At 39.5% G+C, this 18,857-nt stretch overlaps 2 protein-coding genes across 2 annotated transcripts; both read left to right on the forward strand.

The window, feature by feature from the left end:
• The first annotated feature begins 4,297 nt into the window (after positions 1–4,297).
• LOC132709827 (vomeronasal type-2 receptor 26-like) lies at positions 4,298–5,248 on the forward strand. The gene has a single exon (XM_087893279.1). It carries the CDS (start codon positions 4,298–4,300, stop codon positions 5,192–5,194), a length of 897 nt encoding a protein of 298 aa, XP_087749405.1. The 3' UTR covers positions 5,195–5,248.
• A 5,766-nt stretch (positions 5,249–11,014) lies between these two features.
• On the forward strand, positions 11,015–18,540 carry LOC132709828 (vomeronasal type-2 receptor 26-like). Its single transcript, XM_087891733.1, has 4 exons — positions 11,015–11,307; positions 16,463–16,693; positions 17,142–17,268; positions 17,396–18,540. Exons 2-4 carry the CDS (start codon positions 16,616–16,618, stop codon positions 18,292–18,294), a joined length of 1,104 nt encoding a protein of 367 aa, XP_087747859.1. The 5' UTR covers positions 11,015–11,307; positions 16,463–16,615; the 3' UTR covers positions 18,295–18,540.
• The last annotated feature ends 317 nt before the right edge of the window (positions 18,541–18,857 follow it).

The raw sequence follows: 18,857 nt of genomic DNA on the forward strand, positions 1-18,857 counted from the left end.
GGGATGCCGGGAGCCACAGCCACTCAGTCTTGGAAGGGTTGAGCTTGAGCCTGTTCCTCCCCATCCAGACCCGTACAGCCTCCAGGCACTGGGACATCACTTCAAGGGCATCGTTGGGGTGGCCTGGGGTGGAGATGTACAGCTGGGTGTCATCAGCGTACTGGTGGTATCTCACCCCAAAGCCACGGATGATCTCACCCAGCGGCTTCACATAAATGTTGAACAGAAGGGGCGAGAGGACCGATCCCTGCGGCACTCCACAAATGAGAGGCCTCGAGGTCGACCTCTGCCCCCCTGCCAACACAAACTGCGACCGGTCGGAGAGAAAGGAGGAGAACCACCGCAACACGGTGCCTCCCACCCCCAACTCTTCCAGCCGGTGCAGCATGATACCATGGTCGATGGTATCAAAAGCCGCTGAGAGGTCTAACAGGACCAGAACAGAGATATGAATCAAGTTAATTATGAGAAAAACATAGAAATAAGAAAGAATGTCTTGATAGAACAATGAAGTAATGCAAAAACTTGCCTTCAGGAATCCTGGGTGCTACATAACTGGAGATTTTAATGAAGTGATATGAGAGTCATTTGTCTAAATTGTTGTAGGGTCTTCTCCTTGGACCTTCTCCAAGGTCCCTTCCAACTCTCTTGTGTTGTATAAAACAGATACAGAAAAATTGGTTTGTGTTCTTATTTTGTCATTCAGGTATTCTGCTATTCTGATCACTCAGAAGCTGCTATAAAAATCAATATTTAGGTATCAGTAGGAGTTATTTAACAAATCACCATAGATTGCACAATAAGAGTTAGTTAAAAGGTTACTTTACATTACGTTTCATTGTCTCTTCCTAAAAATAATCAATTCACCAAGAACTTTTGTGTGGCTCATGAACTTTTCTTTTCTTTTCTTTTTTAATTTGATTTTTATTATAACATATAGTGATACAATCGGTACATTTTCGGTTCATTGGTGCAATTATATACATATATACATCTACATGCATTATTACTTGTCTTTTATTTGATATTGTTCCTTGAAGCTAGATTTAATTTCAAAACACTTAAAGATAATAGTGCTCAACTCTCTAAGACTAAATATAATACTATTCATATAGATTTTGTTAATTAGTTAATATTTAATCTCTATTACCTTCTTTATTCCTTTTCCCCATCCATTCGTACCACATGTCCCACACGCTATAAAATTCTGAATCTTCTCTGTCATTAATTTCTGAAGTCAATTTGTTCATTTCAGCGCACTCCAATATTTTTCCAATAACATGTTCTTGAGGTGGTATTTGTTTTTCTTGCCAATACTGGGCAAAGGAAATTCTAGCGGCTGTCAGAATATGTATAATTAAATACTTTTTCTTTTTTGCATATTCAGTTTTCAAAATTCCCAGGAGAAAAGCTTTTGGGTCGAAATCAAAATTTTCTTTTATTATTTCTCTAATCCACATCCATATCATCCTCCAGAATTTTTGTGCCTGATTACATGTCCACCAGCAATGATAAAAGGTACCCTGCTGATGGTCACATTTCCAACATTTAGGGCTCGAATTGGGGTAGATCTTCGCTATCCTAGCTGGGGCCATATGCCATCTATAAAACAGCTTGTATTGGTTTTCCTTATAAGCCGTCGCCTTTGTCATTTTAAGATTATTATTCCATATTGAATCCCATTCGTTCAGATTTATATTCTGTCCCATATTTTTGGCCCATGCTAACATCGGTTCTTTAACTACTTCCTCTGCCATATCATACTCCAATAAGTAATTACTTATTAACTTTTCATGAGTGACAAGCTGAGCTTTCTGTCTCTATCACAGATTTAGAGCAATGAAGTCGTGGTCCTTCTTAGATGTGGCTTGCATAGTTTGAAACAACTCTATGTTTGCAATAGTCTCTGCTTCTCATTTATCTATCAAAGAATGATTTCAATTGTCTATATTTTCTATTCCTTTCAAGTAGCTCCATTCATTTCTTCAAGGCATTTCTTTCAACAATTCAGCTGGGGAGAGAGTGCTCCTGAATGAGAAAAGAGAAGCAACAGGTGGATTCGACATCACAAACTTGATCACTTTTCCAAACAGATCCTTTCAGAGAGTTAGAATTGGAAAGCTGGACTTAGAGGCTCCAAAGAAGAAGGAATTATTCATTGATGAAGATGTGATTTTCTGGAACCCAACTTTTAATGAGGTTTGAATTATTGTATCAAACATGCTTTAATCCATTATATTCCAATATTGAATGTAATCCCTTTAGAAATCTGGTTTTTGTTTTTTTTTTAAATAAAGAATGGCACATTATTTTCAAATTTTGTTGATGATCCAGCACTCATCAATGTGGCAAAATGATATCACAATGCAAAAAGCTATCTTTGCATATTTGGGTTGCATTTCCATTTGAAATCACAAGATTGGCCATGTTTCCATGAAATTGTCACCCTGTGCAATTATCTCCTCTCCTTGCTCTTCAAACAGGACCTTTTCTACATCATTGTGGTTTCTACATCTTTTTAAGTTGTGGATGAAATTAATAAATTCAGTATTATTTTTCATGAGATTGTCATCAAATGTTATTATTTTCTCACTCTGCCCTTCAAACAGAAAATTTTGTACATCATTGTAATTTCTACTTTTTAAAATTCCTACATCTTTTGATCTATCCTTTGCCAAATAAAAAATAATTCCCCTCCATAAAGGAGAAAAATTAAAACTCACCAATTTCAAAAGCTTTTATGCTTTTCACCAGGTTCCTCCACTTTCTCGATGCAATGACCCTTGTTTCCCTGGATCCTGGAAGAAGGGGATTGAGGGGGATCAGTTCTGCTGCTATGACTGTGTTCCATGTCCAGAAGGGAAGATTTCAAATCAAAATGGTAGGCTAGGAATTCTTCCAGACTTCATTAGGCTTAAGCAAACTTTAATAACCTACTTGGATGCATAAAATTAATAAGATACAAATTAAATTAGTATACAAATTAAATAAATAAATAAGATGATTTTCAATAAAATGGAATAAAGGAGAATATTTGTAGCTCAGGGTTGGAATGAGGGGTCCTTGGTGCTCTCTGAGCTTGCTTGTTTTCTTGCAATTATTTCATTACCGTAACTAGGTAACATCATCAGTGTGAGTAAGGAATGCTGTTTGTTGTCAGTTGTGTGGATATCCAGTGTAAGGACTTTATTTAATCTAGCCCAAACACACTTCTGCAACCCAGAAAAACAGAAAAGGGAAATGGAGCATCTATACAACACGTTGCAACAAAATATACACCCACACAACTTTATCAAAATGTCCCTTACCACTCAATCCAATGTAGCACAACCAACACAAACACTAAAAAGAATTATACTGCCATACATCAAGAATATCTCAAAAGGCATGAACAGACTATACCAGGGGTCTCCAACCATGGCAACTTTAAGCCTGGCAGACTTCAACTCCCAAAATTCCCCAGCCAGCAAAGTTAAAGTCCGCCAGGCTTAAAGTTGCCAAGATTGGAGACCCCTGGACTATAAAACCACATGGAATCAGTGTAGCACACAAGCCAACTGAAGCACTTCAAAACATCCTGAGCAAACCAAAAGATAGAGAAACCCCAGAAGAAAAACACGAGTCGTGTAAACATATAATGTAAGAACTGCAACAACCATATGTAGGACAGACAGGCAGAAGACTGGCCAAATGCATCCATGAACACCAACTAGCGATCAGAAGATATGAAGAAAATTCTTTAATTTTACAACATATTGAAAGATTTAACAATAGTTTTAATTGGGAAAATGTGATCATCCTAGACCAGGCCAAGTCCAAAAATGCCAGGGAATTTCTAGACAACTGGCACTCTGACAAATCAGCCATCAATAAACACATAGACATTAACAACATCTACAGACTATGCAAAAGAGGCAATCATCCAGCCCACAAGAGAACAAAAAAAAAAAAACTACAGCACCTCTTCACCAGTAATCAGCACCCAAATCAGCATAGATTAACTCCAAGGATAACTTCAGACCAACAATCAAGTAAAAAAATACCCCAATCAGGAAACTGCCAAAGAGCCAGCAGTAAACAGCCCAAAGACTCTCTAAGACGTCCCCATCCACATAGACAGGCAAGACACCAGAATATGAACTGAGAGCAAGGAGCACTCCTTACTAACATTGTGATGGTATCTAGTTTGGGGTAATGAAACGTCTGCAAGAGAACAAACAAGCTCAGAGAGCACCAAGGACCTCTCAGCCTTGGTGAATGCCTAGATGAAAAAAATACTTTGATTTTCCTTCCAGATATGGACGATTGCTTTGAATGTCCAGAAGATCATTATCCAAATAAAGAAATGAAAGGCTGTATCCTGAAACTGTTGGTTTTTCTAACTTTTGAAGAAACCTTAGGAATTGGTTCAGCCTCAGCAGCTCTTTGTTCCTTCTTCTTGACATCTTTGGTACTTGGAACTTTTATTAAGTACAGGGATACTCCCATTGTCAAAGCCAACAACCGGTCCCTCACCTACACCCTGCTTGTCTCTCTTCTGCTCTGTTTTCTCTCCTCATTGCTCTTCCTCATCCAACCTGGCAAAGTGACCTGCCTTCTCCGACAATCAATGTTTGGCATCACTTTCTCAGTGGCCATTTCTAGTGTACTGGCCAAAACCATCACTGTGGTTGTGGCTTTCATGGCCACGAAACCAGGATCTCATATGAGGAAATGGGTGGGGAAAAGATTGGCTTTTTCTATTGTACTTTCCTGTTCTATTATCCAGGTATGTATTTGTATTGTTTGGTTGTCGACATTTCCCCCATTCCCTGAGTTGGACAAGCACTCAGAGCTCCAAGAAATGATTTTACAATGCAACGAGGGGTCAACTTTCTTCTTTTATTGTGTCTTGGGCTACATGGGTATCTTGGCCATCGCCAGTTTTATTGTGGCTTTCCTTGCCCGTAAATTACCCGACAGCTTTAATGAAGCCAAGTTCATCACCTTCAGCATGTTGGCCTTTTGCAGTGTGTGGATCTCCTTCTTTCCAGCCTATCTGAGTACAAAAGGTAAAGCCATGGTAGCTGTGGAGGTCTTCTCCATCTTGTCCTCCAGTGCTGTATTACTGGGATGCATGTTCCTCCCAAAATGCTACATCATTGTTTTCAGACCTAACCTCAACCATAGGGAGCAACTCACAAAGAGAAATTAATATATAATGTGATATTTCTGGCTCAGAGAAATTGCTGAAAAAAGAAATAGAAAGCATGCAGTCTTTAAGAAACATATCTAAAGTTTTAGGAACAATTGTTGTTGTTGTTGTTGTTGTTGTTGTTATTTGGTCAAAGAAGGATAAAAGAATTGCTGAAAAAAAGAATAGAAAAAAACTGTTTGCTGTCTATGGAAGTATTTATTAAACCTATAGGAATATAGATTTTTTTTTCCTGTCAAGGAAGGATTTATGTAGGGTATTTAAGATCCATTCATATTTAAGCCCATTCCAAAGTAAGTGCTCATGTTCCTGCATTTCCATCATTGTCCAAGATTCTTTAACCAAATCCATTCTCCCTTTCAACACTGCTGTTGAACTTGACTTTGATCTAGTTTTCTTTTCTTGCTGTTCGGATATATCAGATATTGACTCAAATGATGTCCAATATTTGCAGCGACGTTTTCATGGGTTTTATACTTTCAGTTCCTAAAGCACTATACAAATATAGTCAAAAGCTGACTACCATTTTATGAATATATATTTAAAACAGTGTTATAAAAATATTAGTTTGGATTTGTTAGAATTCTTTGAAATGTAATATATATTGTATTTGTGAATTCTGAATATTTAACTGTCTTTTTTTTAAAAAAAGGCTTTCATACTGGGTCATAACCATTTACTCTCTACCCATAAATCTATTTCCACTGTAAACTGTTATTAGGTATTAATAATATGGGAAATTTATTGAAATGAAATTTTCCCAGGCAAAAAACAACAACGCCATACAATCCTAGAAAGCATTAATAGAGGGATAGAATCAAGATCACATGAAGTTCTAGTATCACTTTAGAAAGCCTCAGTAAAACCACACTCGGAAAACTGTATCCAGTTCTGGTCACCACACTATTAAAAAGATGTTGACACTCTAGAAAGAGTGCAGAGAAAAGCAATAAATATAATTGGGGCCTGGAGGCAAAACCATATGAAGAACGGTTGCAGGATTTTGGTGTGCCTAATCTAGTAAAAAGAAGGAATGGGGTAACATTATAACAATATTCCAATATTTGGGGGATTGCCACAAAGAATACGGGGTTCAACCTATTCTCCAAAGAACCAGAAGGCAACACAAGACAAGAAACAATGGATGAAAACTAATCAAGGAGAGAGCAACTTAAAACTAAGGAGAAATTTCCTAATGGTGAGAGCAATCAACTAACGGAATAACTGCTTTCAGACGTCAGTGGTACTTCATCACTGGAAGCTTTGAAACAGAGACTGGACAACTATTTGTTTGAAATGGTATACGATCTCCTGCTTGAGCAAGGGTGGGGGGGTTGGACTAGAAGACCTCCAAGCAGAGTCATTGCAGGCTGGTCCTTCGTTGTTTCCATGGCAGTCCCACGGGCCAGATCTAAGCACCCCGTGCACCAGATCCAGCCCACAGCCCTTGAGTTTGACACCCCTGTGATAGAGGGAGAGTGTCAAGCCCACTTTCGGTGCTGCTCGATACTCTCATCAGATGGGAGAGACAATCCCAAGTGTTCGCCGGAGCCATGTTAACTAAAGACAAGCACCACACTATTCGGGTTTAGCAATGGTGGCGGGTTTAGGCTTGTTTATTCATAATGGTGGTGGCTAGAAGCGGTTAGGCCGTGGAGCTCAGCAACTCACATAGAAACCATGATTACCAGCCACAGCAACGGAAGCCAAAGGATATTCAAGGTGCTGGTAATCACCTATAAAGCCCTACATGGCTTAGGCCCAGGGTATTTGATGGACCATCTGCAGCCAGTGACTGCTCCCCATCGCCTGGTGCGTTCCCACAGGGAGGGCCTCCTTGGGGTGCCATCGGCCAGACAATGTCGGTTGGCGACCCCTAGGGAGCGGGCCTTCTCTGTGGGCACACCTACCTTGTGGAATCAGCTCCCCCTGGGGCTCCAGGTGGCCCTTGACCTTTGCTCTTTTCGCCGTGGCCTTAAACATGGCTATTCCACCTGGCTGGCTTGGACTGAAGGGGTTTTAGAGGGGATTTTAATGGTTTTTAGAGTTTTATTGGATATTTTTTTTAAAATTGAACTTTGTGTGTTTTATTGTTGTGAGCCGCCCTGAGTCCTTTCAGAGATAGGGGGGCATATAAGTATAAATAAATAAATAAATAAATAAATAAATAAATAAATAAATAAATAAATAAATAAATAAATAATACTCCATGGATTGCTTTGCCCTCCTGAAAATCAGAATCAGCTGTGAAGCACAATTAGGGGGGTGGGGAGCGAGGCGCAGTTGAGCGGTATCTTTAAAAGTAACTTGGCAGATAGAAAACCCAGAGCTGACTTTATTTCACCTGCATGAGCTCGGAGTTTGCTGGTGCCAGTTGGGGCGAAGAATAAACCGTTGACTCCCCAAGCTGTTGTTTCATGTTCGTGTTTTCAACCTTAAATCTTTCCAACGCCCAGACGTGGACCAGAGAGCCGAGAGAGAGATCATAAACATGAAAATAACATGGGGGGAAAGATTTTGTCCACAACCACCGGTGGGGCATGGTTTCACATGCTGCCTGCATCCCATGGATGGGGCTTTGCTTGTTTGTGCAATCCAGTTTCTGGCGTGCCAGGACCAGGGGTTAGGGACCCCTGCTTTAGGTTATGTTAAAATGTTTGCAATAGAATGTATGAAACTTCAGTAAAAGGAATCTTTGGAAGATTTTTAGTGAGCTTGGAGTGATTTTTTATGTTCTGCATTTTTACTGCTTGAAAAAAATACGTACAATAAATGACTGATACCTGTTCTGTCCCCGTCTCAGACACGCACACCAGCAGTCAACCAAGAGTTAAAATAAACCAGCAGACAAGAATTTCCTTTGATAACAGAATTGGCAGCAACCCAGTGGCTGCTTGCCAACAGTTTTTTACTTACAAAGGGAGGTTTATCTCCTCCGACCGAAAACATCAAAGTCCACAAAAGCAAAAGAATAGTCAAATCCAGTCCAAAAAATCAGTCCAAGCAGAGCTTATAACAAAGTTCCAGAAATGCAGAATGACTTGCTAGCTTTCAGTTTGTCCATCACAAAGCCTGAATGGCCACCACACCCCCTTTTATTCCCTGTGGGGTGTGGTCCAGTGACTCAGCTTAATCTCTGGCACGCCTCCTTCTCTGCTGCATGCGTTTGTCTTTCCGACACTGTCGGGGATCCAGCCAAGACTTATCTCCGTCACTGTCTAACTGCAGCTGCTCGGAAATGCCTGGCTCCTGGCCTATCTCTTCTCCTTCAGAAGACACCTGAGGCATTGCCAGAGAGGAGGGTCCTGGAGAGGGAGGCCTTGCCAACTCCTCTCCTTCACTTTCGGAGTCTTCTCCCTCCGATAAGATGGGCTCAGGGGTCGGAGTCACAACAATACCTACTGGATCTTGTGATGTCCTGGGGCACAGTCAGAGGTAACACAGGCAACTGGCAGTTCAAACTGCCCTTTTATTGCTACAAATTCCCCCAAATCCTCCCATTTTTCTGGCAAGTCCCAGAGCAAAGTGACCACACACACACACACACACACACTCACACACACACACACACTCCTTCAGTAGCCTCTGGCTACAAGTAGTCCAGCTCAATGCTGTGAGCATAATGGCTGCAAAGCAATACATCCATCAGGACAAGTCAATGAGTCCAGGAAGCAAAGGAGCAAGGCAATTCATCCAGGAAGCCAAGAAGTAAGCAGGAAATCCAGGAAACCTCAAACGTCGCAATGGCACTCAACACTTCCGGAATTCAGCATTTCTTCCTGACAAATACCTCTCCCCACATGTCTCCTTATGTCTCAGTCCACAGGTGTGCCTTGTGAAGAGGGGCGGGATGCTCTCCTCCCAAGTAATCAGGTCAGTCTGCGCTATTCTCACCTTCTCTCCACTCTCCATGCTTGAGGATCAGGAGGGGTTGGTCCTTGGTCATCGCCTGACCTCTGTCTCTCATGTTCACCGCTTAGCGTCTCTTGGTCGTCCTGCCCTCTTTCCTCCCTGCCTATAAGCCATCCCAATCCTGAAAGGCCTTGGCCTGACTTGGCCTGCTCCACCCCATTTACCTCTGAAGCCAACAAAGGCGCCCCCTTGATCTCTGTCGAATTCAGTTCTGGCCATCTTCCTCTGCAGATTCAGGCTCCGATGGGAGCATGACAGATCTGTTCATATTTTATTTTGTGAAATATGTGGTAATATATTTGGAATATATGTGGTAATATATGTGGAAAATAAATGTGGTACATTGAAAAAAAACATTATTTTTATTTCTACATTTTTGACAATTAAATATATAAATATATATATTATTTAATATATATTATTAATATATATTAAATATATAAATATATTAAATATATATTCTATTGCAAGTGTTCCATAGGTTACTTTCATTGGCCTTTGCTCAAGAAGCTGATCTATCAGCCACTTATTGCCTGATCAAAACAAAAACAAAAAATCTCCTAGAGGAATTACCATATTTTCTCAGCTAAATATAAATATAAGGCTGCACAGAATCTAGGTATTTGTTTGGCTAGAAAACAAGTCTTGAACCACTGAGAGATTGTCACAAGGGGTAATAAGAGCTCTGACAGATTAATTACTTCAAGTCTCTACCCTCTGTTCTCTTCTGCCAGAATATCTGTTCAAATCCTGGCAGTATACAAGATACAAATTTACGCTCATGTGGATCTTCAAATAGAAAATGACAGATTTTTCTCATTAATTGCATTCTCAAATATAATCTTTAGATGAAGTATTGGATTATCTATACATTCCAATTGGTAGGATGGAAGACAAAACATCTGCACAATAACAAAAGCATCCATATGTTTCTCCTGATGTTTTTGGTGCACAGAGTAGGTACTTTTAGCTGCTCTGCAAGTGATGCTTTTCTTGTTCCACATGAGTGGTACGAGCCTGGAGACTTCATCATTGGTGGGATGGTGTCTCACCTCCTCTACCACTCTATTGAAAGTAAATTTAAAGAAAACCCTGCCATAACACCTTATGGTATACCAGTGTAAGGATTTTTTTGCTATCTAATCTTAGCCAGATCTCCAAAAAAAACCTTATATGAGTAAAAGCTATTTGTGCATATATAATTCTTTTAATGTAATCTATACTTTCTATGTTTTTCAAATGCATCTGGTTCTGGCAGAAGAAATAATCTTCTTTCTTTATTTAAAGTCTTTATTTTAAAGACTTTCACGTGAAAAGTACAAAATTTCAAATCAAGAAGTCTCTTATTGAACATATACTGAGGTTAAGGTAATTTTTAAAAAGGTTTGGCATTATCTGTTTTCACAAAACATACATATAGTAACTGAGTAGTACACATGAGTATTCATATAATTTTTTGTGAAAATCTCATGGAAAATAAATGTAGTACTACTTGTATTTGTTGCTGTATATTTTTGTTGCACATTATGGAAATACTGTGTAAAAAGTAAATTTGAACTCGATACAAATTACCAATACAGGACAATATTTTAGTTCAGGGTTGAAATGAGGGGTCTTTGGTGACATTGGTTGTTTTCTTGCAGAGATTTCGTTATCCAAACTAGATACCATCCTCAGTGCTAAGTTAGGACGATGTTACCTACTTTGGGTAATGAAATACCTGCAAGAAAGAAACCAAGCTCAGAGAACATCAAGGACACCTCTGTAGAAATTATTAAGAATTTTAGAAAGGCTGTTACTTTTCTATTACTATTAGAGAAAGAAATGTTTGTTATTTATACAGAAAAGATGCCTCCTTGTAAGAATTGTCAACTTATATTTTTAAGTAGAATAATTAAATTATTTGCAGTGTAACCACCAAATTTCATCAACACATCCTTGCCTTGGCCTTTGCTGTGAAGGAGATCAATGAGGACTCCCAGATCTTACCTAACGTCACTCTTGGGTTCCACATCTATGACAGTTACCTCAATGCAAGGATGACCTATCGCACCACTCTGGACCTGCTTTTCAAATCCCAGGAATTTCTCCCTAACTACAAATGTGAAAGCCAGAAGACTCTCATGGCTATCATTGGAGGATTGGATTTTGACACATCATCTTACATAGCTGAAATTATAGGATTCTTCAAGATTCCACAAGTAAGCTGTGATGGGGTTGTGGAAAATATATAAATATATTAAGAAATATTTAATGAGCATCAAAGATTAGGCTTGGGTTTGTGGTACGATGTTGTCAGATCTATTACTTAGCATTTTTTTTTCTGAAACTACATTGCCAAATATAGGGAGTAAGTATCCAGAGTCATTGTGTGAATATTTGCATGTAGTATACTCTTTGAATGTATTGATCTCTTATATGTCTTTGAAATAATTCCAAGCAATTATTTTCGATATTAATATTTAGAAGAATTCTAGGGGGAAATATTCCTTGAATGTATTTCATAAGAAATCTAGATAAGAAGCAATAGTTTTGACTTAATATTTCAACAGAATCCTATTCCACTTTCTTATAGCTGACATACGGCTCATTAGGCCAAAAGGAATTTCAGACCAGTAAACTCTCTTCACTTTATTCCATGGTCCCAAAAGAGGACCATCAGTATATTGGGATTATCCAACTGCTTCATCATTTTAGTTGGACATGGATTGGGATTTTTTCTGTTGATAACCACAATGGAGAAAATTTCTTACAGAAAATGCAGCCCTTACTTTCACAGAATGGAATCTGTCCAGCATTCATAGAAAGGCTTTCACAACAAACCGACGTGGAAGATTTCGAAGACATTTATCAAACATTCTCAACAATTTCTATTAATATGATGAATAGCAAAGCAAATGCATTTCTTGTCTACGGAGAATCCTGGGCAATTACTTGGCTAAGATTTATTCCATTTATAATAGATCCTGAAAGCAAGGATATTGCATTGTTTAGGAAGGTGTGGATCATGACTGCACAGATTGATTTCATTTTATCAGGATTTCAAATCATGTGGGATCTCCAGATGTTCCATGGGGCTATTTCCTTCACTGTTCATTCAAGAGCAGTTGAAGGTTTCAAGGAATTTCTTCAGACTGTAAATCCTCTTTCAGTCTCCAGAGATGGATTTCTGCAGGAAGTTTGGGAACAAGCGTTTGATTGTACATTTCCAAAACCAGAATTAGAAGAAATGCCTAGTAAGCCATGCACTGGGCAGAAGAAGTTAGAAGATCTTCCTGCGCCTTTGTTTGAAATAGAAATGACTGGCCACAGCTACAGTGTCTACAATGCTGTTTATTCTGTGGCTTATGCTTTGCAAGCTCTCTACATATTGTATTTCAATAGAAAAAAAACTATGATTGGTAAAAAAACTGGCTATCCATATCTTAAAGCTTGGCAGGTATTCCCTTTGCATCGGATACTTCTTTCATTTCAATGAGCAGTCTGATGTAGAATTTTCTTTTGAACCTACTGTGGAAAGTCTTACTATATTCTATGTGTGGAATCAAGTTAAGTATGAGAAACAATCTAGAAATAAGGAGAAGATTCCTGACAGTGAGAATAATCAATTAGTGGAAAAGCTTGCCTTTAGAAGTTATGGAAGTTCCAACAGAGATTTTTATAAAGTGATTGGATAGTGATTTGTTTAAAATTGTATAAGGTCTTCTCCTAGAGCAGTGTATTGGGCTAGACCACTTCCAAGATCCCTTTCATCTCTGTTATTCTGTTCTGTATAAAATAGACACAGAAAAAGTAGTTTATTTTGATCCTTAGTTTTCCTGACTTCACTTTTGCAAGTTTAAGCTATTTGTTGATATTCTGCCTTGGTTATTTTCCCCTCCCTTCATCTTTTTACACTTGTCCTTTTTCTCCTTCAGTTTATCAGATATTATTTTGTGCAGCCATACTGATTTCTTTTGAGAATTTATTTTTCTCATTCATTAGAATTGTGCTAGACTGGGCTTTTATAATCTCACTTTTCAAAGTTTTCCAAGCTTCTTAGGTTGTTTTCACATTGAGAATTCTAATCCATGGAATCTCTTACAAGCTCTAAATTTGTTGAAATCAGCTATCTTGAAGTCTAAGGGTCTAGCTTGCAGAACATTCAATTCTCTTCTGCTTGCAGAACATTCAATTCCAGTATTGCATGATTACTCCCACATAACATTCCTGTACCTACAACGCCTTCTTTCATTTCATCTTTCTTAATGAGAATTAAGTCCAGTGTAAATAACAGTAACAGAGTTGGAAGGTACCTTGGAGGTCATCTAGTCCAACCCCCTGCTCACATAGGAGATCTGTACTAGGGATTTGAACCACCAAACTGCCAACCTTTCTTGATCCACAAACTCAGTGTCTTAGCCACTGAAGCCACCTAGTGTGGCTGACCCTCTAGTTCCCTTCGCTACCATTTATCATGTTTAGGTATCAGTAAGAGCTATCTAGGAAATCATCATAGCTTGTACAATAAGAGATATTTAAAATGATAATTTAGGTTACTTTTCATTGTCTCCTCCAAAAATAATCAGTTCTCCAACTACTCCTTCCGGGCTCATGAATTTATCAGGATTGAGAAGCTGAGCTTTCTGTCTTTGTCAGAATTCAAGAGGAATGAATTAGAAGATGTTTCTTTTCAGAAGTGGTATTTGTGTTTTGGAACAATATCTATCTATCTATCTATCTATCTATCTATCTATCTATCTATCTATCTATCTGGCTCACAACTTGACTGAAGAACTGGTGACCGCTGGAGCTTTGGACCGCATCATGCCTTTGCGGCCTCTGACCCGGTGTCAATCCCGATTGGCTCCTTGGTTTTCTGAGGATCTGAGGGAGATGAAGCACCAGAAAAGATACCTGGAGGGTGATTGGAGGGCCAGCCGCTCCAAATCTGACTGAACACTGGTAAGGTCCTATATCAAGGTCTACCTAGTGGCGATAAGAGTGGCAAAATCAAATTATTTTTCCGCTCTTATTGCGTCTGCAGAGAACTGCCCACCCGCCCTGTTTAGGGTGATCCGCTCCCTACTTCAGGTGGGAGTGTGGGAAGACCCCTTGCAGGATAGGGCTGAGGATTTTGTGCAATACCTGCATGACAAAATCGCTCAGATTCGGGAAGGCCTGGACTCCGATTGGGTGGGTTCAGATGAGGTGATGGAGGTGAGTCTTGAGAGTATTATCTGGGAGGAGTTTGACTCGGTGACTCCCGAGGACGTGGACAGGATTCTGGGTAGGCTGAGCTCTGCCACATGTTTATTGGACCTGTGTCCCTCCTGGTTGGTGCTGGCCTCCCAGGCGGTCACACGAGGCTGGCTCCAGATGATTATTAACACTTCTTTGAGTGAGGGTTTCTTCCCCTCTGCCCTTAAAGAGGCGGTGGTGAGGCCCCTCCTCAAGAAGCCTTCCCTGGATCTGGCTATATTAGCAAACTATCATCTAGTCTCCAACCTTCGCTTCGTGGCAAAGGTTGTTGAGAGTGTGGTGGTGCAGCAGCTCCCCAGGTACTTGGATGAAGCTGTCTATCTAGATCCGTACCAGTCGGGCTTCAGGCCGGGATACAGCATGGAAACGGCATTGGTCGCATTGGTTGATGATCTCTGGCGAGCTCGGGACAGGGGGTTCTCCTCTGTCCTAGTCCTATTAGACCTCTCAGCGGCTTTTGATACCATCGACCATGGTATCATGCTGCGCTGGTTGGAGGGGTTAGGTATGGGGGGCACCGTGTTGCGGTGGTTCTCCTCCTTCCTCTCTGATCGGATGCAGTCTGTGTTGGCAGGGGGACAGAGGTCGACTTCGAGGCATCTTGTTTGTGGGGTGCCGCAAGGGTCGGTCCTCTCACCCCTTTTGTTCAACATTTATGTGAAGCTGCTGGGGGAGATCATCCGTGGTTTTCGGGTGAAGTGCCATTAGTACCTCAGAGAGGGCTCACAATTTGGGTGTCCTCCTGGATGCACAGCTGCCTTTGGAAGATCATATGATGGCTGTTGCCAGGGGGGCTTTCTATCAGGTTCGCCTGATTTATCAGTTGAGTCCCTTTCTGGACTGGGACGCCTTGCACACAGTCACTCACTCATTACATCCCGTCTGGACTACTGTAACACTCTCTACATGGGGCTCCCCTTGAAAAGCACTCGGAGGCTCCAACTGGTCCAAAATGCGGCCACACGGGTGATTATGGGAGCGACACAATGCACCCATGTGACACCTCTCCTGCGTGAGCTGCATTGGCTCCCGGTGGTCTTCTGGGTGCGATTCAAGGTGCTGGTTACCATTTTCAAAGCGCTCCATGGCTTAGGACCCGGATACTTACGGGATCGCCTTCTGCCACCGATTGTGATACGCTCCCACAGAGAGGGACTCCTCAGAGTGCCGTCAGTCAAACAATGTCGACTGGCAACCCCCAGGGGGAGAGCCTTCTCTGTGGGGGCACCCGCCCTATGGAATGAACTGCCACCGGGGATACGTACGATTCCCGACCTATGTATCTTTCGCCGTGCGCTTAAGACTCTACTATTTCAACAGGCTGGACTGGCTTAATAAGAATTTGGACTGGGTGTTTTAATTTTGGGTTTTTAACTGTGGGGCCAAAATATTTAATTCGTTTTTAAATTGCTTTTAAATTTTGTATTTCATGTTGTTTTATTATGGTTGTACACCACCCTGAATTCTTTGGGAGAATTTAATTTTTAATTTTTATTATTATTATTATTATTATTATTATTATTATTATTATTATTACTATTACTATTACTATTATTATTTCTATCTTTCTATCTATCTATCTATCTATCTATCTATCTATCTATCTATCTATCTATCATCTATCATCTATCATCTATTTATCATTAATCTACCATCAATCTATCTATCACCTATCTGCCTGTATGTCTCTCTGTCTGTCCATCAATAATCCATTCTTTGCAATAATCTCCATCTTACATCTATCTATTGAAGAATGAGTCTCAAATTTTCAAATCTGGCTAAAGGAAAATTGTAATATTTCAGATTATCAAATATATTTATACCACTGAGGGAAGATTAACTATGTTTAAGGTTTCATTATTGTTTAAATAATTGAACGGATTCGATAAATCCCAATAACCTACCTTCATTCTGTTTTGGTTCCTTAAAATAATATCAATTTAATGCTAGAGTAGCCATGTACATTTCTATGAAATATCAATTACCAAATATCTAAGTGTACATATTTAATAATTGTTATAGGAATGAAAGAAATGCATCAATGAAACTTGAATACAGTGTCCAGCTCTCTACTACATTGTATTCAATCCCCTGTCTCTTTCATTCTCTTTCAAGTAGCTCCATTCATTTCTTCAAGGCATTTCCTTTAACAATTCAGCTGGGGAGAGAGTGTTCCTGAATGAGAAAGGGGAAGCAACAAGTGGATTCGATATCACCAACTTGATCACCTTTCCAAATAGATCCTTTCAGAGAGTTAGAGTTGGAAAGATGGATCTCCAGGCTCCAAAGGGGACAGAATTATTCATTGATGAAGATGCAATTATCTGGCACCCAGCTTTTAACCAGGTATCAAATTACTGAATTGGCTATGATTAATCCATTATGAGCCCATATTGAATGCAGTCTGTTTAGAAATCTGATTTCTGTTTTGTTTTAAATAAACAATGGCATATTATTTTCAAATGTTGTTGAGGATCAAACATTTGTTAAATTGATAAAATGACATTACCATACAAAAGCATGCTTGCATATTTCATTTGCATTTCCACTTATAATCACAAGAGTGGCCATGTTTCCATGACATTGTTACCCTGTTAAATTTTTTAAACACCTTGCCCTTCAAACATAACCTTTTGTACATCATTGTAATTTCTACATCTTTCTAAATTGTTGATGAAGTTGATGAATTCAGTATTTTGGGGGGAAGTCAAAAATACTTTCCCTCTGTAAAGGACAAAAATTACATACTGTTTTAAGTATCTCCAATTTCAAACCCTTTCATGACTATTGCCAGGCTCATCCACTTTCTAGATGTAATGATCCTTGTTTCTCTGGATCCTGGAAGAAAGGGATTGAAGGGAATCAATTCTGCTGCTATGACTGTGTTCCATGTCCAGAAGGGAAAATTTCAAATCAAAACGGTAGGGTAGAAATTCTACCATTTCATTAAACTTAAGCAAACTTTAATTAACTACTTTGATGCATAATAAGGTTGATTTTCAATAATCTGGAATGTTTAGGTGACAAATTCCTTGATTTTCCTTCCAGATATGGATGACTGTTTTGAATGTTCAGAAGATCATTATCCAAATAAGAAAAAGAAAGGATGTATCCAGAAAGTGGTGGTGTTTCTAACCTTTGAAGAAACCTTAGGAATTGGTTTATCCTCAGCAGCTCTTGGTTTCTTCTTCTTGACATCTTGGGTACTTGGAACTTTTATTAAGCACAGGGATACTCCCATTGTCAAAGCCAACAACAGGTCCCTCACCTACACCCTGCTTGTCTCTCTTCAGCTCTGTTTTCTCTCCTCTTTACTCTTCCTCAGCCAGCCTGGCAAACTGACCTGCCTTCTCCGACAATCAATGTTTGGTGTCACCTTCTCAGTGGCCATTTCTAGTGTACTGGCCAAAACCATCACTGTGGTTGTTGCTTTCATGGCCACTAAACCAGGATCTCAGATGAGGAGATGGGTGGGGAAAAGATTGGCCTTTTCTATTGTCTTTTCATGCTCCATCATCCAAGTATGGATTTGTATCCTTTGGTTGTCGACATTTCCCCCATTCCCTGAGTTGGACATGCACTCAGCGCTCCAAGAAATGATTTTACAGTGCAATGAAGGGTCAGCTTCATTCTTCTACTGTGTCTTGGGCTACATGAGTATCTTGGCCATTGCCAGCTTTATTGTGGCTTTTCTTGCCCGTAAATTACCTGACAGCTTTAATGAAGCCAAGTTCATCACCTTCAGCATGTTGGCCTTTTGCAGTGTGTGGATCTCCTTCTTTCCAGCCTATCTGAGCACAAAAGGCAAAGCTATGGTAGCTGTGGAGGTCTTCTCCATCTTGGCCTCCAGCGCTGCATTACTGGGATGCATATTTCTGCCAAAATGCTACATCATTGTTTTCAGACCTGAACTAAACCACAGAGAGCAACTCATAAAGAGGAATTAGTTCCCCAAGTGTATATGTATACATCCAAATTACACTGTATTTTTCTCTGTGTCATTTAATATATATGTGGTTATGAGGGTATATGCATAATTTTGTATTTATTTATTTTGTATTGTTTATTTAGTGTATATTGGAAGTTATGGCCCTCTGAGAGCTGTATGCAATGAAATTTCCTTTTAATGTATGCTGATTATTGTACATTTAAAGTGACAATAAAGTTATTCTAAGTCTAAGTTGCCACATTTTTACCATTTTCCAAGATTCTTTCATAAAGCTCTACTTAAATATAGTAAAAGGCTAATTACCATTTGATGAATATATGTTTAACATAGTATTATAGGATATCAGTTTCGAATTTGTTAGGCTTCTTCGAAATGAAAACCTATTGGGTTTGTGAATCCCATACATTTAGCTGCATTTTACAGTAGACTTTCATACTGGGTCATAGCCATTTATTTTCTGTCCATAAATCTATCTTCATTGAAACCTGTTTTCAGATTTCAGTAATATGGAAAATTTGATGAAATTAAATTAAATGTATTTTCCTTCTGCTTCATCCTTTA

Source organism: Pantherophis guttatus, chromosome 4 (assembly GCF_059756535.1).
Source record: "Pantherophis guttatus breed Tessera chromosome 4, ASM5975653v1, whole genome shotgun sequence".
Taxonomy (NCBI): domain Eukaryota; kingdom Metazoa; phylum Chordata; class Lepidosauria; order Squamata; family Colubridae; genus Pantherophis; species Pantherophis guttatus.